The sequence below is a fragment of the Nerophis lumbriciformis genome, linkage group LG02 (genome assembly GCF_033978685.3).
Source record: "Nerophis lumbriciformis linkage group LG02, RoL_Nlum_v2.1, whole genome shotgun sequence".
In the NCBI taxonomy this organism is placed as follows: Eukaryota; Metazoa; Chordata; class Actinopteri; order Syngnathiformes; family Syngnathidae; genus Nerophis; species Nerophis lumbriciformis.
Window position 1 is genome coordinate 27,388,048 of NC_084549.2, and position 17,767 is coordinate 27,405,814.

The 17,767-nt window shown below is 39.8% G+C and overlaps 1 protein-coding gene across 1 annotated transcript; it reads right to left on the reverse strand.

Annotated features, from left to right (window-relative positions):
- Positions 1-12,393: 12,393 nt before the first annotated feature.
- LOC133607242 (glycine N-acyltransferase-like protein 3) lies at positions 12,394-17,371 on the reverse strand. The gene is made up of 6 exons (XM_061961759.1): positions 17,277-17,371; positions 16,633-16,788; positions 16,420-16,527; positions 16,208-16,319; positions 12,997-13,129; positions 12,394-12,899 (listed from the first exon to the last, which is right to left on the reverse strand). Exons 2-6 carry the CDS (start codon positions 16,705-16,707, stop codon positions 12,500-12,502), a joined length of 828 nt encoding a protein of 275 aa, XP_061817743.1. The 5' UTR covers positions 16,708-16,788; positions 17,277-17,371; the 3' UTR covers positions 12,394-12,499.
- Between the last annotated feature and the right edge of the window lie 396 nt (positions 17,372-17,767).

The following is a 17,767-nucleotide window of genomic DNA, read 5'->3' on the forward strand; positions in this document are numbered from 1 at the left end:
TTGGCCCTGTGATGAGGTAGGGACTTGTCCTGGGTGTACCCCGCCTTCCGCCCGAATGCAGCTGAAATAGGCTCCAGCACCTCCCGCGACCCCAAAAGGGACAAGCAGTAGAAAATGGATGGATGGTTGGATGGATAATTGTATTATTTGAATGATGATAAATTAATGTGTTGCGGCAGTTGCAGATTTCACCAATGGTGTCATCAAGATACATGGCCAACAGTACATTTTATTTGTTAGAACACTTCCAGTCAGCCAGCTCACTTTGTCATACCAGGTCAGCTGAAAATACTTGTTTCTTTTCCTCACCCTTTGCACCAAATTAATCTGAGGAGTTGATATGCCCTCCTGTTTAATTCAAAGTTTTTCTTTGTAAGGAAGACCATCAAATGGCTTTGCCAAAATCCGGTCTACAATATTCAAATGATCTGCCATTATGTGCAGCTTTCTATCTAGCTAGCTCACTAACTGGGATTGGCACGAGGCTAGTGCGAAGTGTGAGTGCTTTGAGATGGTGGAGGGACTCAACAGCACCCGCTGCTCGGTAGGGACAGAAACTGCAGAGTGAAAGAAATCCGTCTCCAAACACAAAAAAACACCAGAAACAGAAGCTCAATTTGTTCCTAGTCGTTTTTAACAAAGAAAATGTCGCTAAGAGAATCAGGAAAGTCTCCGGTTCAACTCGGAACAACAGAATGAATATTGAAAAATGCTCTTACGAACGTTTACAACACAAGATCGCTGATTCGCTCATTTCGCTGTCAATCAAAAAGGGAATCAGCCTTAGACAGATCATACAATCATCAAGCAGAAGTTGAGGGTCCCGGCCAGCCGAGACCAGACCACTGCCCCATTGACCCCCAGAGACGCTGAGCGTCCGATAGGCGGGACAAAGCCCAGCATTTATCCAATGACTCGTCTCGTTTCGCTGCAGTGGATCGCCAGGGTCTGCAGAGTTTAAAGCACCGTGAAGCTGCGGGAATGAGCGAGAGGAAAGCCGCGTCGTTACCAGTGATAAGAAGCTGATTCTAAACAAAAGAGTGAGTTGTAGTGCATATTTAGTCAATAACATGTACACACAACACTATATATTTAATCACTTAATTTTTGACATTTTAGGGAAAGTTGAGCTTCCCTTACACTCTTAGAGCAATCGCCTCTGGTGTGTTCACCTTTAAAAGTAACACTTTATTTTCCACACAAAGGCATTTTTTCTCAAGTCTTCTTTTTTTGACATTACCGCAATGATATCGTACCATGGCTCAACAACTATTTAGTTAATTACCAATAATAAAATTGATAAAATGATTCGAAAACTGTACATGTTAAACACATAATTTGTATTATTTTTGCATTTTGTGTGAATGTATTTATTTAATATGTATATTTACTTTTGATTTTATTTGCGCTTCCCTTAAGCACGCCGGATGAGAATTGATTTTCAAAATAAATCCTGCAAATTAAATCTCCTAGAAAACCTTTAAAAACTAATTTACAATCGTAAATACAGTCAAGCTCACAATTATCCGATTGAGAGTGATTTTCTTTGTTTGTTTGTGGGTATAGTTCAGCTGGAAATGACACAGAGAATACAGGAAGATTATGTAAAGATGTTATCACTCACTTTGTTTACAAGGCTCTTCGACTCCTGCAGCTCACCTAGCTATATTCAGATTTAAATCGGTCCACTTCAACAGATGACGCAAGCTCCAAAACACCTGAACTGGATGTGGCTCTGTGAGGGTGAGCAAATCCACCAATATATAAACTTCAGGTAAGACATCGTTAGCATTCCACTACTGTGGAGTATTTGCTGCGTTTTTCTTTGTCTGTCTGTCAAATCTTTCCACACTGGCAGCATTCCAGGTGGTTGGAAAAAAAGATCAAAGCCATATTTATTGCTAGCTGCTTGCGTGTCAGAACTTGATGCCGTTACTTATTTTCCACTGTAGTGAACTCTGGTTTAAGGTTAGATCAGAGTTAAACTAAGTGAGCTTCTTCTTGTCCTTAGCTGTCATTTGCCATGTCTCAGATGAATAGAGTAACACTGACAGAACTACTGCTTCATATACACTGTATTGCCAAAAGTATTTGGCCACCCATCCAAATGATCACAATCAGGTGTCCTAATCACTTGGCCCCACCACATGTGTATAAAATCAAGCACTGTTTCTACAAACATTTGTGAAAGAATGGGCCGCTCTCCGGAGCTCAGTGATTTCCAGCGTGGAACTGTCATAGGATGCCACCTGTGCAATAATCCAGTCATGAAATTTCCTCGCTCCTAAATATCCCAAAGTCAACTGTCAGCTTTATTATTAGAAAATGGAAGAGTTTGGGAACAACAACAACTCAGCCACAAAGTGGTAGGCCACGTAAACTGACAGAGAGGGGTCAGCGGCTGCTGAATCAGAATCAGAATGAGAATCAGAAATACTTTATAAATCCCAGAGGGGAAATTAAAATTTTCAGCATAGTGCAAAGACTTTCTGCACAGTCAGTTGCTACAGAGCTCCAAACTTCATGTGACCTTCCAATTAGCCCACGTACAGTACGGAGAGAGCTTCATGGAATGGCTTTCCATGGCCGAGCAGCTGCATCTAGGCCATACATCACCAAGTCCAATGCAAAGCGTCGGATGCAGTGGTGTAAAGCACAGTTCTCTAGAGTGATGAATCACGCTTTTCCATCTGGCAATCTGATGGACAAGTCTGGGAGGAGAACGGTACATTTCGGACTGCATTGTGCCAACTGTGAAATTTGGTGGAGGAGGAATTATGGTGTGGGGTTGTTTTTCGAGAGTTGGGCTTGGCCCCTTAGTTCCAGTGAAAGGAACTTTAAATGCGCCAGGATACCAAAACATTTTGGACAATTCCATGCTCCCAACCTTGTGGGAACAGTTTGGAGCAGGCCCCTTCCTTTTCCAACATGACTGTGCACCAGTGCACAAAGCAAGGTCCATAAAGACATGGATGACAGAGTCTGGTGTGGATGAACTTGACTGGCCTGCACAGAGTCCTGACCTGAACCCGATAGAACACCTTTGGGATGAATTAGAATAGTGACTTAGAGCCAGGCTTTTGGAAGAATGGTCGAACATTTCAATAAACATACTCCGCAACCTTGTGGACAGCCTTCCCAGAATTTTTCTGGGAGACTCCCGAATTTCAGTGTCCCTCCTGAAAATCTACCAGGGCAACCATTCTCCCGAATTTTTCCCGTTTTAACCCGGACAACAATATTAAGGGCGTGCCGTGATGGCACTTCCTTTAGCGTCCTCTACAACCTGTCCGCTTTTTCACCATACAAACAGCATGCCACATAATATATGCGGCTTCTGCAGACACACATAAGTGACTGCAAGACATACTTGATCAACAGCCATACAGGTCACACTGAGGGTGGCCATATAAACAAATTTAACACTGTTACAAATATGCGCCACACTGTGAACCCACACCAAACAAGAATGACAAACACATTTCGGGAGAACATCCGCACCATTGGGACGGCGTGGCGCAGTGGAAGAGTGGCCGTGCGCGACCCGAGGGTCCCTGGTTCAATCCCCACCTAGTACCAACCTTGTCATGTCCGTTGTGTCCTGAGCAAGACACTTCACCCTTGTTCCTGATGGGTGTTGGTTAGCGCCTTGCATGGCAGCTCCCTCCATCAGTGTGTGAATGTGTGTGTGAATGGGTAAATGTGGAAGTAGTGTCAAAGCGCTTTGAGTACCTTGAAGGTAGAAAAGCGCTATACAAGTACAACCCATTTATCATTTATTTACCATAACACAACATAAACACAACAGAACAAATACCCAGAATCCCTTGCAGCCCTAACTCCACCACCATAATGACCAACATTGAAATACAGTAGCGTAATAGGTCTAAATATTTATTAAAAACAAGGCAGAGGTTTAATTTGACAAGTATATTTAATATTTTGACCACTGCAACAGTCAAGGTAATCAAGGGAGTCTTTGGTGTACCACCAGATGGAGGCAACCACAGTTTGAGAATCACAGCTGGAGCTTTTAAATATTCTGTTTTAGACGAGTTGACCTGCCGCTTGTCTTTCTTGCCCCCCTCTCCTGCATGGAGAGGATAGCAGGTGGCCACGGATAATCCCTAGAGAGGTACCAGTCTGGAGCAGGCGCCAGCTGTTCCAAGTCATGACCCGGGGTGGATGACTCTTCTATGCATCGGTCGATGACGTCTCTGCGTTGCCGACTTGGGTTCATGCAAGAAGATCCCCATCCTCTGCTAACATTCAAATGGTGTGGACTCTCACATTATCATGAACAATTTAATAACTGTTACCCACTTGGCATCCAGGAGTGGGTTCCCCACATCTGCGGCCCCTTACCAAGATTTCTGCTTTTTCCCATTTCAGGTTTTGAGTTTTTTCTTGCCCGGATGTGGGCCCAGATCTGGGGAGTAGGAGGAAACAAAACTTATTTAATCCGACTCCTTTCCCACTTCGGAGCGTTTACAATTACATATGTTCATTTACTGTCTTCTTTTTGTAACACAATTACATCATTGAATGATTAATACAGCAGTAATTGCAATAGATACTTAAGTCAGTCATTATTAAAGGGGAACATTATCACCAGAACTATGTAAGCGTCAATATATACCTTGATGTTGCAGAAAAAAGACCATATATTTTTTTAACCGATTTCCGAACTCTAAATGGGTGAATTTTGGCGAATTAAACGCCTTTCTGTTATTCGCTCTCGGAGTGATGACGTCACGTTGTGACGTCACATCGGGAAGCAATCCGCCATTTTCTCAAACACATTACAAACACCGTGTCAAATCAGCTCTGTTATTTTCCGTTTTTTCGACTGTTTTCCGTACCTTGGAGACATCATGCCTCGTCGGTGTGTTGTCGGAGGGTGTAACAACACGAACAGGGACGGATTCAAGTTGCACCAGTGGCCCAAAGATGCGAAAGTGGCAAGAAATTGGACGTTTGTTCCGCACACTTTACCGACGAAAGCTATGCTACGACAGAGATGACAAGAATGTGTGGATATCCTGCGACACTCAAAGCAGATGCATTTCCAACGATGAAGTCAAAGAAATCTGCCGCCAGACCCCCATTGAATCTGCCGGAGTGTGTGAGCAATTCAGGGACAAAGGACCTCGGTAGCACGGCAAGCAATGGCGGCAGTTTGTTCCCGCAGACGAGCGAGCTAAACCCCCTGGATGTCTTGGCTCACACCGTCCCTTATGCCACCGAAGGTGATCAAGAGAAGAATATCGACCCTAGCTTCCCTGCCCTGCTGACATCAACTCCAAAACTAGACAGATCAGCTTTCAAGAAAAGAGCGGGTATGTCTACAGAATATATTAATTGATGAAAATTGGGCTGTCTGCACTCTCAAAGTGCATGTTGTTGCCAAATGTATTTCATATGCTGCAAACCTAGTTCATAGTTGTTAGTTTCCTTTAATGCCAAACAAACACATACCAATCGTTGGTTAGAAGGCGATCGCCGAATTCGTCCTCGCTTTCTCCCGTGTCACTGGCTGTTGTGTCGTTTTCGCCGGTTTCGCTTGCATACGATTCAAACCGATATGGCTCAATAGCTTCAGTTTATTCTTCAATTTCGTTTTCGCTACCTGCCTCCACACTACAACCATCCGTTTCAATACATGCGTAATCTGTTGAATCGCTTAAGCCGCTGAAATCCGAGTCTGAATCCGAGCTAATGTCGCTATAGCTTGCTGTTCTAAGCGCCATGTTTGTTTGAGTTGGCATCACTATGTGACGTCACAGGAAAATGGACGGGTGTATATAACGATGGTTAAAATCAGGCACTTTGAAGCTTTTCTTAGGGATATTGCGTGATGGGTAAAATTTTGAAAAAAACTTCGAAAAATAAAATAAGCCACTGGGAACTGATTTTTAATGGTTTTAACCCTTCTGAAATTGTGATAATGTTCCCCTTTAACATCCTGAGATGAAGAATATCCCGTTTTCAATAAAGTTGAATGTATTTCTCATAATTATTCTTTGTAGTTTGTAAGCACTATTAATTTGAACAACCTCTTAAACTGGATCATATTAGTACATTGTTTAACTTCTTTGCTTAATCCATTCCATATATTAATTCCAAATACGGATATCCTAAAAGTTTGTCAATATTAATGATTGAATAAAGTGCCATATCCCCACTGCACATGCACCAACCATTTTCTGACAAAATAGATAAAGATGATTAAATCATTGATTTGTGCATTGACACTTTTATTATGCCTTATTGTCCAACTCTTTAATTACCGATACCGATATCAACCGATACCGATATCAACCGATATATACAGTCGTGGAATTAACACATTATTATGCCTAATTTGGACAACCAGGTATGGTGAAGATAAGGTACTTTTTAAAAAAACTAATAAAATAAGATAAATAAATTAATAACATTTTCTTGAATACAAAAGAAAGTAAAACAATATAAAAACAGTTACATAGAAACTAGTAATTAATGAAAATTAGTAAAATTAACTGTTAAAGGTTAGTGCTATTAGTGGACCAGCAGCACGCACAATCATGTGTGCTTACGGACTGTATCCCTTGCAGGCTGTATTGATATATATTGATATATAATGTAGGAACCAGAATATTAATAACAGAAAGAAACAACCCTTTTGTGTGAATGAGTGTGAATGAGTGTAAATGGGGGAGGGAGGTTTTTTGGGTTGGTGCACTAATTGTAAGTGTATCTTGTGCTTTTTTATGTTGATTTAATAAAAAAAATAAAACAAACAAAAAAACAAAACAAAAAAAACCCCGATACCGATAATAAAAAAAACGATACCGAAAATTTCCGATATTGCATTTTAACACATTTATCGGCCGATACAGTGTTTCCCACAGGACAGGCATCTATTTGTGGTGGTGTGGTTAGGGGGGTGGCGGCGGCAGCGGCGATGACCAAGAAGAACGCGGAGTTGGAATATAATTACAACATTTTATGTACATATTTATATACAGATTTGAACAATTAGTGATTCACTGAAATATATTTATTAATTGTGGTTCTTAGAAAAAATATATCTTATAAAATATAAAAGCTAAAATGTCTCTTAAAGATCTGCCCCTTTAATTAGTGAATACTAAATAATTTAACTTTAGCCTACTACTACAACCATATTATTTACCAGCAACATGAAGTGAAACAGAGGCAGAGGTGTCCTGCCACAGTCAGTCAACCTCCTCCTCCTCCTCCTGCTGCTGCTGAACAGGTCGCACTTGTGGTCCGGACTGTAGGCCTACCTCCTCTCCAAGTCGAGCCCTTTTCGGCCGTTGAAAATATTTTTCTATACTCATCTATGTGAAGGAGTGAACATCCAACATTAGAATTTATTACTAACGAGCAGAACCGCTCTATGTAGTGCCGTCTAACCTTAAGCGGCAGCAGCTCAACACATGCAGGGTTCAACGTTAAGCTTTTTTTCTACTTGCCCGACTTCTCAAATCTACTTGCCCCAATATTTTTACTTGCCCTGCCTGGGTTTTTTTCTGGCTGTGTAGTGCTCATGGCTTATATCTTACTAAAATCCTTCCCGTTGACTATTTACAACACTACACAGTATTTATTATTATTATTATTATTATTATTATTATTATTATTATTATTATTATTATTATCTACAATTACATTTAAATGGCATTGCATAAATGTAAAATTAAATGCTATTTCACATTATTTGACCAGTAGCAGTTACACTCATCTGAACAGGTCAGCCACCTGTTTAAAGCCCGATCACAGTTGAAATCTTGAAATGAAGGGCCTTTATGGCCAAAACATTAACCTGGACAACATTTTAACAGCTGGTTGGTTCAGATTTTATTCTTTTCATTGCATTCACATGCTGCAGTGGACAGTGGACAATTTAGCTTCAGTCCATGTGTGTTTATTGACAACAGGGTTATAACCTGGACACGTTAGCTCGTCGGTATTGTAACACGTGACTGTTACTACGTGCGTCTGCCGCGGCCCCCGAGTCAAACAGCGGCGGTGTTAATGAAGCAGCGTCAGGCTGCTCACCGTCAGTGAAACGCTCGGTGAAATCGCGGATTAACGTTAAATATATGACGAGCCGCGAGCGATGCAGCTATAACCTATCTACCTATAACTTATATTACCCTCGTATTTTGATCCGGTCGGTCCGTTCTTCTTTTACTTCGTCGTCTTCTTCTTCTTCTTCTTCTTCTTCTTCTTCTTCTTCTTCTTCTTCTGGCCCACCAGGTGAATTAAGTGCTATTGGCGGAGTTACAATGCATAGTAGGCTACCGCCACCTACTGCACCGGAGTTGTAACTACAAGCAACATTCACAGACAGTCACATTGCTTTTATGAGCGGTCGAGCGAGTCAAAAGCCGAAAAATCCATTTGTGGCGGACGTAATTCTTTCGTGGCGGGCCGCCACAAATAAATGAATGTGTGGGAAACACTGCAATATCCCTAGTTTGATACATCGATTTTATTTCAGCAAAGGAAATACGTACTTGATCTCAATGCAAATCGTGGCTTGGTACTTGTTGTAAAAACCCTTGATGTCAGTAGGGATGAGAATTGATTGGATTTGTATTGATAGGCCTGATGTGTGGCAATAGAACTCTGGTTTATTAAGCCAACAGCAGTAACCCCGCACAGACACAGGAGGATGGCTGAAGTTGTTGTCAGGAGGCATGTCGCTCCAGCACCAAGTGTGGCTAGCAGCTGTGCAAGACCCGGGCATACTGCATTAAAACACATTTCCTGCAGTTGACTTGACTCTGACTGTTTGTGTATTTGAATAAAGTAAAAAAAGAAAACTACTGACTTCCTCTGTGTAAAAAAGATGCTGCGACTAGAGCTGAGTGTTACGACCTGATGGTAAAACATATTTGATAGCACACGGGAGACAAAGTTAAGTCAATGGATTTTATTTTCTACATTGACTACAAAAAGACTCCCGGAACCTTCTGGTGCCCCCAGAGTACAAATGGAAACGACCTGGGGCCTCATGTAATAAGACTATTTTAGATTTTGCTACTAAAAAGTGGTGTATGCTCAAATCCAGAAAATGTCGTACACAAAAAATTCAGATGTGTGCACGCATTAATCCAAACATTTCTTTTGTACATCCCAATCCACGTGGGATTAATCCCACGTGTTCGACTGGCTGGCCACACCACCTTTTAAATACACAAGTCTAAATAAGTCTAAATAAGCCATGCGCCTGAGATCCCGCATTGCGCGCTGTCACCAAACACAAAGATAATGAACAAGACGGCAAAAAGGAATGTACTCTAGTCCAGTGGTCCCCAACCACCGGTCCGTGGATCGATTGGTACCGGGCCGCACAAGAAATGTAAAAAAAATATATATATATTTTTATTTTTTAATTAAATCAACATAAAAAACACAAGATACACTTACAATTAGTGCAGCAACCCAAAAAACCTCCCTCCCCCATTCACACACATTCGCAAAAAAGGTTTGTTTCTTTCTGTTATTAATATTTCTGGTTCCTACATTATATATCAATATAAAAATATTTTAAATTTATGAAAGAAAAACAATGTTTTGGGTTAGGGTTCGGTTTTAAGAAATGTATAAAGGCAAAGAAGTACAACTTGCTATTCTTGGTATATAACAGTCTGTAAAGTTTACAAAGTGTGGCCTATTTGTGATATAAAGCTATAAAGCACCGACTAACCAGAATTGCGTCATGTATAGGAATATATATAATATATAGGAATATAAGACTAGTGGTTTGGCTTCTCCAGTTTAGGAGTCCTTCACTTGTTTGACCTAGGTTCCTCCGGGTACTGCAGACCTGTTTAATGACGCTCGCTTGTTGATCCAGCTACACTGCCGTGACATCCTTCTGTCCGGACGAAGATGACAAAACCAGAAAAATACTTCAAAACAACATCAACAAATTGCAACAACATTTAATTTAAAAAAGTCAGACATTTTATTTAACAAGTATATTCGATATTTTTGGCCACTGTCACATTATACCCAAAGTACAAACATCTACAGTACATACTTACAGACTTATTTGCCTTACCACTAGATGGAGCCACAGTTAGAGAATCACTGGTCTAAGTCATTTAGCTTTATGCTCTTTAGATCAGGACTCGCCAACCAGTCGATCGTTGGAAACCTACTTATTTTTATATAAAAAAAAAAAAAGTATTAATATGACATCAGTGACACCCCCACCAGGAGAGTGAATTACAGACTCGCAAACAGGCACGCTTTTTAAGCCCTGAACACACCCGCAGGCCTCGCCGCTCTCTCTTCAGTCTCAAATCCTCCGCTCTGGACATCACGGCTACACTCCCCAAGCATGGCGGCACACTTCACCCGCTCATCTCGCAAACGCGCATAACATGACGTGCTCATTAATCATCGAGCTGCAACAATGCATTAAGACCGACTGTTGCAACGCATCAGACTCTCTCCAGCATCTTCCTGCATGTGAGTGCTTGTATATTGGGAATGCATCATTAGAAATGCACCCACACTTTCTAGCAAGCAATCAACCGACTTCCACTCTCCAGCAATGGGGTGCTCTGCTGGAAGTTCTTCCCCGTCTTCCACAAACAAGGTCCCGTAAAGGTGAGCCGCCGGTCTGGACGCATTGGTAGGTATTGCTTTGGTTTTTGGCTGAGACCAGGGATCTTGGGATCAAAAAGGTTGGTGACCACTGGTTTAACAAACTACAGGCTGGTGAACGTGACAATCACCAAGGACCTATAATATATATTTTTTAAACAACCGGTAGTCTCTCAGTGGATAAGGTTAAGGTACAAATGAGCAAGATGAGTTTTGGAAATGCATGCTTTTATTTTAGATGAATAGATGGTGTGTGTGTAACAAGAAACCATTACATTTTGGAGCACATTGAATACAGTACAGTATATGTGGCTATATAAAGTCATTTCTGTCATCACCTAATGCAAATGATAAGGGGGTCATTCACAAACAATTAGTTATTAAAAATAAACCCAATATAAACTGCAAAACTGCATGTTTGTATTTTTATGATGTGATTACATTTTAGTGTACATGGGAATACACTTAGATAATAAAGTCATTGTCTTTCATCACCTAATGCAAATAATATCTCATTCACACACAATCAGTTATTAATAACAAACCACCACTTTAAACATTAAAAATAAACCCAACACCTACCGCAATACTGCATGTTTGCAGTTTTATAAAATAATGACACACCATGTTCCTACTTAATGCACATTATACATATTTATCATATTGTGAATCATGTAAAACTGTTCCAAACTGTTCTTTATCAGGGATCCTTTGTGTTTATATGCAAAATTAAAATCTTTCCATCTTGGTGCAGGTTTTCAGCCGACTTTGGGCCTGATTTACAAAGATCCAAATACCACCCCGTAAACAGTGTGTACAAACTATAAAATAGTGTGTACTATTAGGGGATGTGTTGCGTGTGATCTACTAAGACTGCGTGTACAATTTTGCACATACTTTAGTGGCAACACCAGAGAGACTATCTCATTTACTGCACAGTCATGTTATCATGCGTTTTGCTATATTTTAAACCTTGCAAGAGAAATGTACTACTTTTTATGGGCATTTTAGAAGCAGTCATGCAGTGCATCTACCGTAATTTTCGGACTATAAGTCGCAGTTTTTTTCATAGTTTGGCCGAGCTCCAGTGCGACTTATATATGTTTTTTTTCCTTCTTTATTATGCATTTTCGGCAGGTGCGACTTATACTCCGGTGCGACTTATACTCCGAAAAATACGGTACATTGACATAACTTTTACTGCTGAAGGTGCATGGGAGGGATTGAGGCTGCACTTACTCAGCTCAAGACGCAAAGATTGCATACTGAAAGAATTGTTTTTCATATGAGAAATATTTGAGTAATTTATATTCAATGTGAATAAAACGAACGTCAATAAGAAATACTAGAGGACACCAAAATGCACCAATTGAAATAAGTTTAATCAGCCTTTTAAGTCCTCTAGCAGCTACAAAATAATAACATTTTGATGCTGAAAAGACGATTCGTCTAATATTTTTTTTTATTTCTGACCATCCAATTATGTAGACACACACATGGAGAACAGAGGATTCTCGTCTAACCATCGTCTGTCTGTGCAGCGCAAGCACTGATCCTGCAGCCATGTGTGGAACTGTCAGTGTACACGTCTTTCTGACACGTGCTGAATAAAACGCAAAATAGTGCTAGCAAAACGGTGATGACTGTTGATTAATTTACACTGCGTGTGTTAAGTAATTATATTTGCATTTTTGTCTTGTAAATCAGGACCTAAATGTACTTCTGGATTGGCCATGACAATTTATTATATCAACACAATTCAGGAAACCGCTGAAAACTGATCTATTTTATTAATTATCTATCTGATTATTGTGTAAGTTGCATCAGAAAAGTGATTAAGTGTTAGCTTCTATACAGGACAAACATTTTAGATGTTGTACTCAAAGCATACATCTCTGTATGACGGATCCTCAGTAAATCCTAAGTTTTTGAAAAGCTTTTTGGATTGAACATTCTCCTCATCAATTTGGCAGTACACTGGGAAGCCGTCAGCAAGGAGTCTGCGGACCATGGCATGGGCCAACACTTTGGCATAGCCTTTTCGTCTGTACTTGGGCAGCGTATACATAAGCCCCATTGCCAAGTAGTCATACACCAGAATCCAGGATACGGGCTGACCCTGATCATCAGTGATGCAGCACGATGGGAAGTTGCTGATGAGAAACGTAATATAGTTGTATCCACGTTCATCCCCGCCATACTTCCAGGTTCGATTCACCAGGTCAACATGGGAGAGATTGAGAGATGAAATCTTGGATTCAACCTCACTGTAGAAACAAAGACGAAAATGTTGCAGTGGTTTCTTGTTAATAAATAAACAAATACACTAAATTGTATGTTTGAGTGTTTTTTTAATCAACTAACCTGCCAAAAGTTGGTTTAGGCAGAAAGGTACTGTCTGGCAAATACATAGAATGTGTCACTAACAAGCGTCTGTAGCTGACTTGTCTCTTGGTTGAAACTTCTTTGAGCATGGATGTGAAAGAAGCATTACACGCTGCAATAAAATGTACATCTAGTAAGCCTTGATGCTGGAATTTAGACAGTTCAGAGAGAATAATGATGTTCTAGGTACATTTAAGACATTACTGTACGTACTACAGCAGGTGTGTCAAACGTATGGCCCTCGGGCCGGATCAGGCCCGCGAACAGGTTTTATCCGGCCCGCGGGATGAGTTTGCTAAGTATAAAAATTAACCTGAAATTTTTGAATGGAAGAAACAGCTGTTCTAAATGTGTTCACTGGATGTCGCGATAGCAATTCTTTGTATTTTTGTACAAACCCCGTTTCCATATGAGTTGGGAAATTGTGTTAGATGTAAATATAAACGGAATACAATGATTTGCAAATCATTTTCAACCCATATTCAGTTGAATATGCTACAAAGAAAACATATTTGATGTTCAAACTGATAAACTTTTTTTTTTTTTGCAAATAATCATTAACTTTAGAATTTGATGCCAGCAACACGTGACAAAGAAGTTGGGAAAGGTGGCAATAAATACTGATACAGTTGAGGAATGCTCATCAAACACTTATTTGTAACATCCCACAGGTGAACAGGCAAATTGGGAACAGGTGGGTGCAATGATTGGGTATAAAAGTAGATTCCATGAAATGCTCAGTCATTCACAAACAAGGATGGGGCGAGGGTCACCACTTTGTCAACAAATGCGTGAGCAAATTGTTGAACAGTTTGAGAAAAACCTTTCTCAATCTGCTATTGCAAGGAATTTAGGGATTTCACCATCTACGGTCCATAATATCATCAAAGGGTTCAGAGAATCTGGAGAAATCACTGCACGTAAGCAGCTAAGCCCGTGACCTTTGATCCCTCAGGCTGTACTGCATCAACAAGCGACATCAGTGTGTGAAGGATATCACCACATGGGCTCAGGAACACTTCAGAAACCCACTGTCAGTAACTATAGTTGGTGGCTACATCTGTAAGTGCAAGTCAAAACTCTCCTAAGCAAGGCAAAAACCGTTTATCAACAACACCCAGAAACGCCGTCGGCTTCGCTGAGCCTGAGTTCATCTAAGACGGACTGATGCAAAGTGGAAAAGTGTTCTGTGGTCTGAAGAGTCCACATTTCAAATTGTTTTTGGAAATTGTGGACGTCGTGTCCTCCGGACCAAAGAGGAAAAGAACCATCCGAATTGTTATAGGCGCAAAGTTGAAAAGCCAGCCTCTGTGATGGTATGGGGGTGTATTAGTGCCCAAGACATGGGTAACTTACACATCTGTGAAGGCGCCATTAATGCTGAAAAGGTACATACAGGTTTTGGAGCAACATATGTTGCCATCCAAGCAACGTTACCATGGACGCCCCTGCTTATTTCAGCAAGACAATGCCAAGCCACGTGTTACATCAACGTAGCTTCATAGTAAAAGAGTGCGGGTACTAGACTGGCCTGTCTGTAGTCCACACCTGTCTCCCATTGAAAATGTGTGGCGCATTATGAAGCCTAAAATACCACAACGGAGACCCCCGGACTGTTGAACAACTTAAGCTGTACATCAAGCAAGAATGGGAAAGAATTCCACCTGAGAAGCTTAAAAAATGTGTCTCCTCAGTTCCCAAGCGTTTACTGAGTGTTGTTAAAAGGAAAGGCCATGTAACACAGTGGTGGACATGCCCTTTCCCAACTACTTTGGCACGTGTTGCAGCCATGAAATTCTAAGTTAATTATTGTTTGCAAAAAAAAAAAAAGTTTATGAGTTTGAACATCAAATATCTTGTCTTTGTAGTGCATTCAATTGAATATGGGTTGAAAAGGATTTGCAAATCATTGTATTCCGTTTATATTTACATCTAACACAATTTCCCAACTCATATGGAAACGGGGTTTGTAGATGATGCTACATATGTACAAAATAAACCACAAGATGTTAGTGCACCAGTCAAGGAAAATGATCAAACTACCGGTACATGAATAACATACTGTAATTTGATTGTGATATAATTTTTTTATCTTGATAGAATGAAAATTAACACCAATGAGTTGACTGATGAACATTATCACATGATTTCTTTAGAAAATATAAATAACGACAAATAAAGTATATATACAGGTAATTGTAAAAAAAAACCCCAACAACAACATTATGATTTGTACAATTTCAGAATGTGCTTGTTTTATTTTTAAACAAAGAAAACAATCTGAAGTTGTCTTTATTTTTAAGTTATCGTGCCGGGATTTTACCAGTCCGGCCCACTTGGTAGTACATTTTTCTCCATGTGGCCCCCGATCTAAAATGAGTTTGACACCCCTGTGCTTCAGTATATAGTTAGACACTGTATCTGTATCAGCACTCAAAGCTGAACATAAATACACCTTATTACACACTGAGTGCAGGTGCGCTGGCAGACAAAGTAAAGATGCTGCATAACAATGAATAGGAAGTGAACATTAGAAAATAAGAGCGCAGGACAGGAACTAAAAGCTAAACATAGGAAGAACCAACACAATGACTAATTTACAAAATACATTTAAAACACAGATACATTGACAAATTAATTAAAACAATTAAATCACTATGTCATACATGAATACAAATACAATATTTGTTTATGAAATACTATTCAATTTATGTTTATCATTTTTCATGATGATAATTTTGCTTCATGATGATTTTAACAGGTATGGTTCTGTTCTCTTCAGCCTCTCCTGAGCTCACATCACTGACTGTAAAGCTGAACGTGTCCAGCGTAGTAAATAACACATTTAAGATAACAACAACATAACACAAGGAATGGAGGACACAAACGTTAGCAACTGTAGCATAGCAATGTGAGAGTCTGGGCTAACACTACAATCACATTTTGACAGCAACATCATGCTAAGTTAGCTTTGTTTCTGATGTAAAACAACATCAAATTGACAATTCCTGTGTCTGTAGCTGAATGGCGGACAGTGGGCAGAGCTCCAGGCTACATTTCAGGACATGGAGCAAATACTTTTTTTGTTGTTGTTGTTGTTGTTGTTCTTCTTCTTTTTCTCAATACACAGCGCAGGATCATGGCTTGCAAAAAACAACCAAACTTGTCTTGTATAATGAATGTTCCTTACCTCCAGGAATATAAGTGCTCCAGTCGATTATATCTTCCTGCGTTAGCATTTTTTTCAAAACCTGCTCATCCGTGCAGTAAATTTTCGTGTCTGGCACAAACGTATGTTCTTGCTTTATGTGAATCAACAGAAACAAAATATTGTCATCAATGGGTATGAAACCAATGGATAATATTATAATATAATGTTGTTATATTGGGATACAGACTCACCTCTCGGTCAGGACGAGACATGATGACCTGAAAATCTGGCCACTGATCAACGATAAACTGTACATTACTTGGTTTGTTTCGATTGAAACCACATAAGTATCCATAGACCTACAAAGATAGAAATGAATCAGCTGTGATTTACAAGCAAAAACAATTTTGATTATTTTTTCCAGTAAAGGATTGATGAAAATGTTCAAATGTTGGCAGGTATACCTGAAAACTCCTGGGTAAATATTTCAGCAGAACTCTCTCTGCAATCAGTACTTGTTCTTTTTGCAAAATCTTCATCTTTGGGCACTACAGATTGCTTTAAACATTGACTTTCCTGTCATTACTTTGAAATAATTCAGCAGTTCAGATGTCATCAATCTGCAAAACAAATCACTTTATTATTTTTGTGCCACGCAGATCTCTGTACTTGTTTCCTGGATGGGATTTATGGCTTTTTGAATGTAGCCGGATCTGGAAGAGCCGTTCCTTTCAAAGAGCCGTTCAACAGACTGGCTCATTATTATTTATTAAGTTTTTCTTTTTTTTAATCAATACAATCTGTACATGTTAAACACATAATTTGTATTATTTTTTCATTTTGTGTGGATGTATTTATTTAATATGTATATTTACTTTTGATTTTATTTGCGCTTCCCTTAAGCACGCCGGATGAGAATTGATTTTCAAAATAAATCCTACAAATTAAATCTCCTAGAAAACCTTTAAAAAATAATTTACAATCGTAAATACAGTCAAGCTCACAATTATCCAATTGAGAGTGATTTTCTTTGTTTGTTTGTGGGTATAGTTCAGCTGGAAATGACACAGAGAATACAGGAAGATTATGTAAAGATGTTATCACTCACTTTGTTTACAAGGCTCTTCGACTCCTGCAGCTCACCTAGCTATATTTAGATTTAAATTGGTCCACTTCATCAGATGACGCAAGCTCCAAAACACCTGAACTGGATGTGGCTCTGTGAGGGTGAGCAAATCCACCAATATATACACTTCAGGTAAGACATTGTTAGCATTCCACTACTGTGGAGTAGTTGCTGCGTTTTTCTTTGTCTGTCTGTCAAATCTTTCCACACTGGCAGCATTCCAAAGTTAGGGGGTTGGAAAAAAAGATCAAAGCCATATTTATTGCTAGCTGCTTGCGTGTCAGAACTTGATGCGGTTACTTATTTTCCACTGCAGTGAATCTGGTTTAAGGTTAGATCAGAGTTAAACTAAGTGAGCTGCTGTTGGCTACTTGTGGTCAAACTATATCATGTATGATATTCCTAAAAATCCTCGTGGACACCTATGGTGAAAGTTATCCACCTTCTTCTTGTCCTTAGCTGTCATTTGCCAT

Excerpts from the sequence above, each read along its gene's own strand:
- LOC133607242 (XM_061961759.1), bottom strand. The coding sequence starts at position 16,707 with ATGAAGATTTTGCAAAAAGAACAAGTACTGATTGCAGAGAGAGTTCTG. Across the intron at positions 16,528-16,632 it reads ATTTACCCAGGAGTTTTCAG|GTCTATGGATACTTATGTGG; the intron begins GTATACCTGCCA and ends CTATCTTTGTAG. Across the intron at positions 12,900-12,996 it reads CCTAAACCAACTTTTGGCAG|TGAGGTTGAATCCAAGATTT; the intron begins GTTAGTTGATTA and ends TTGTTTCTACAG.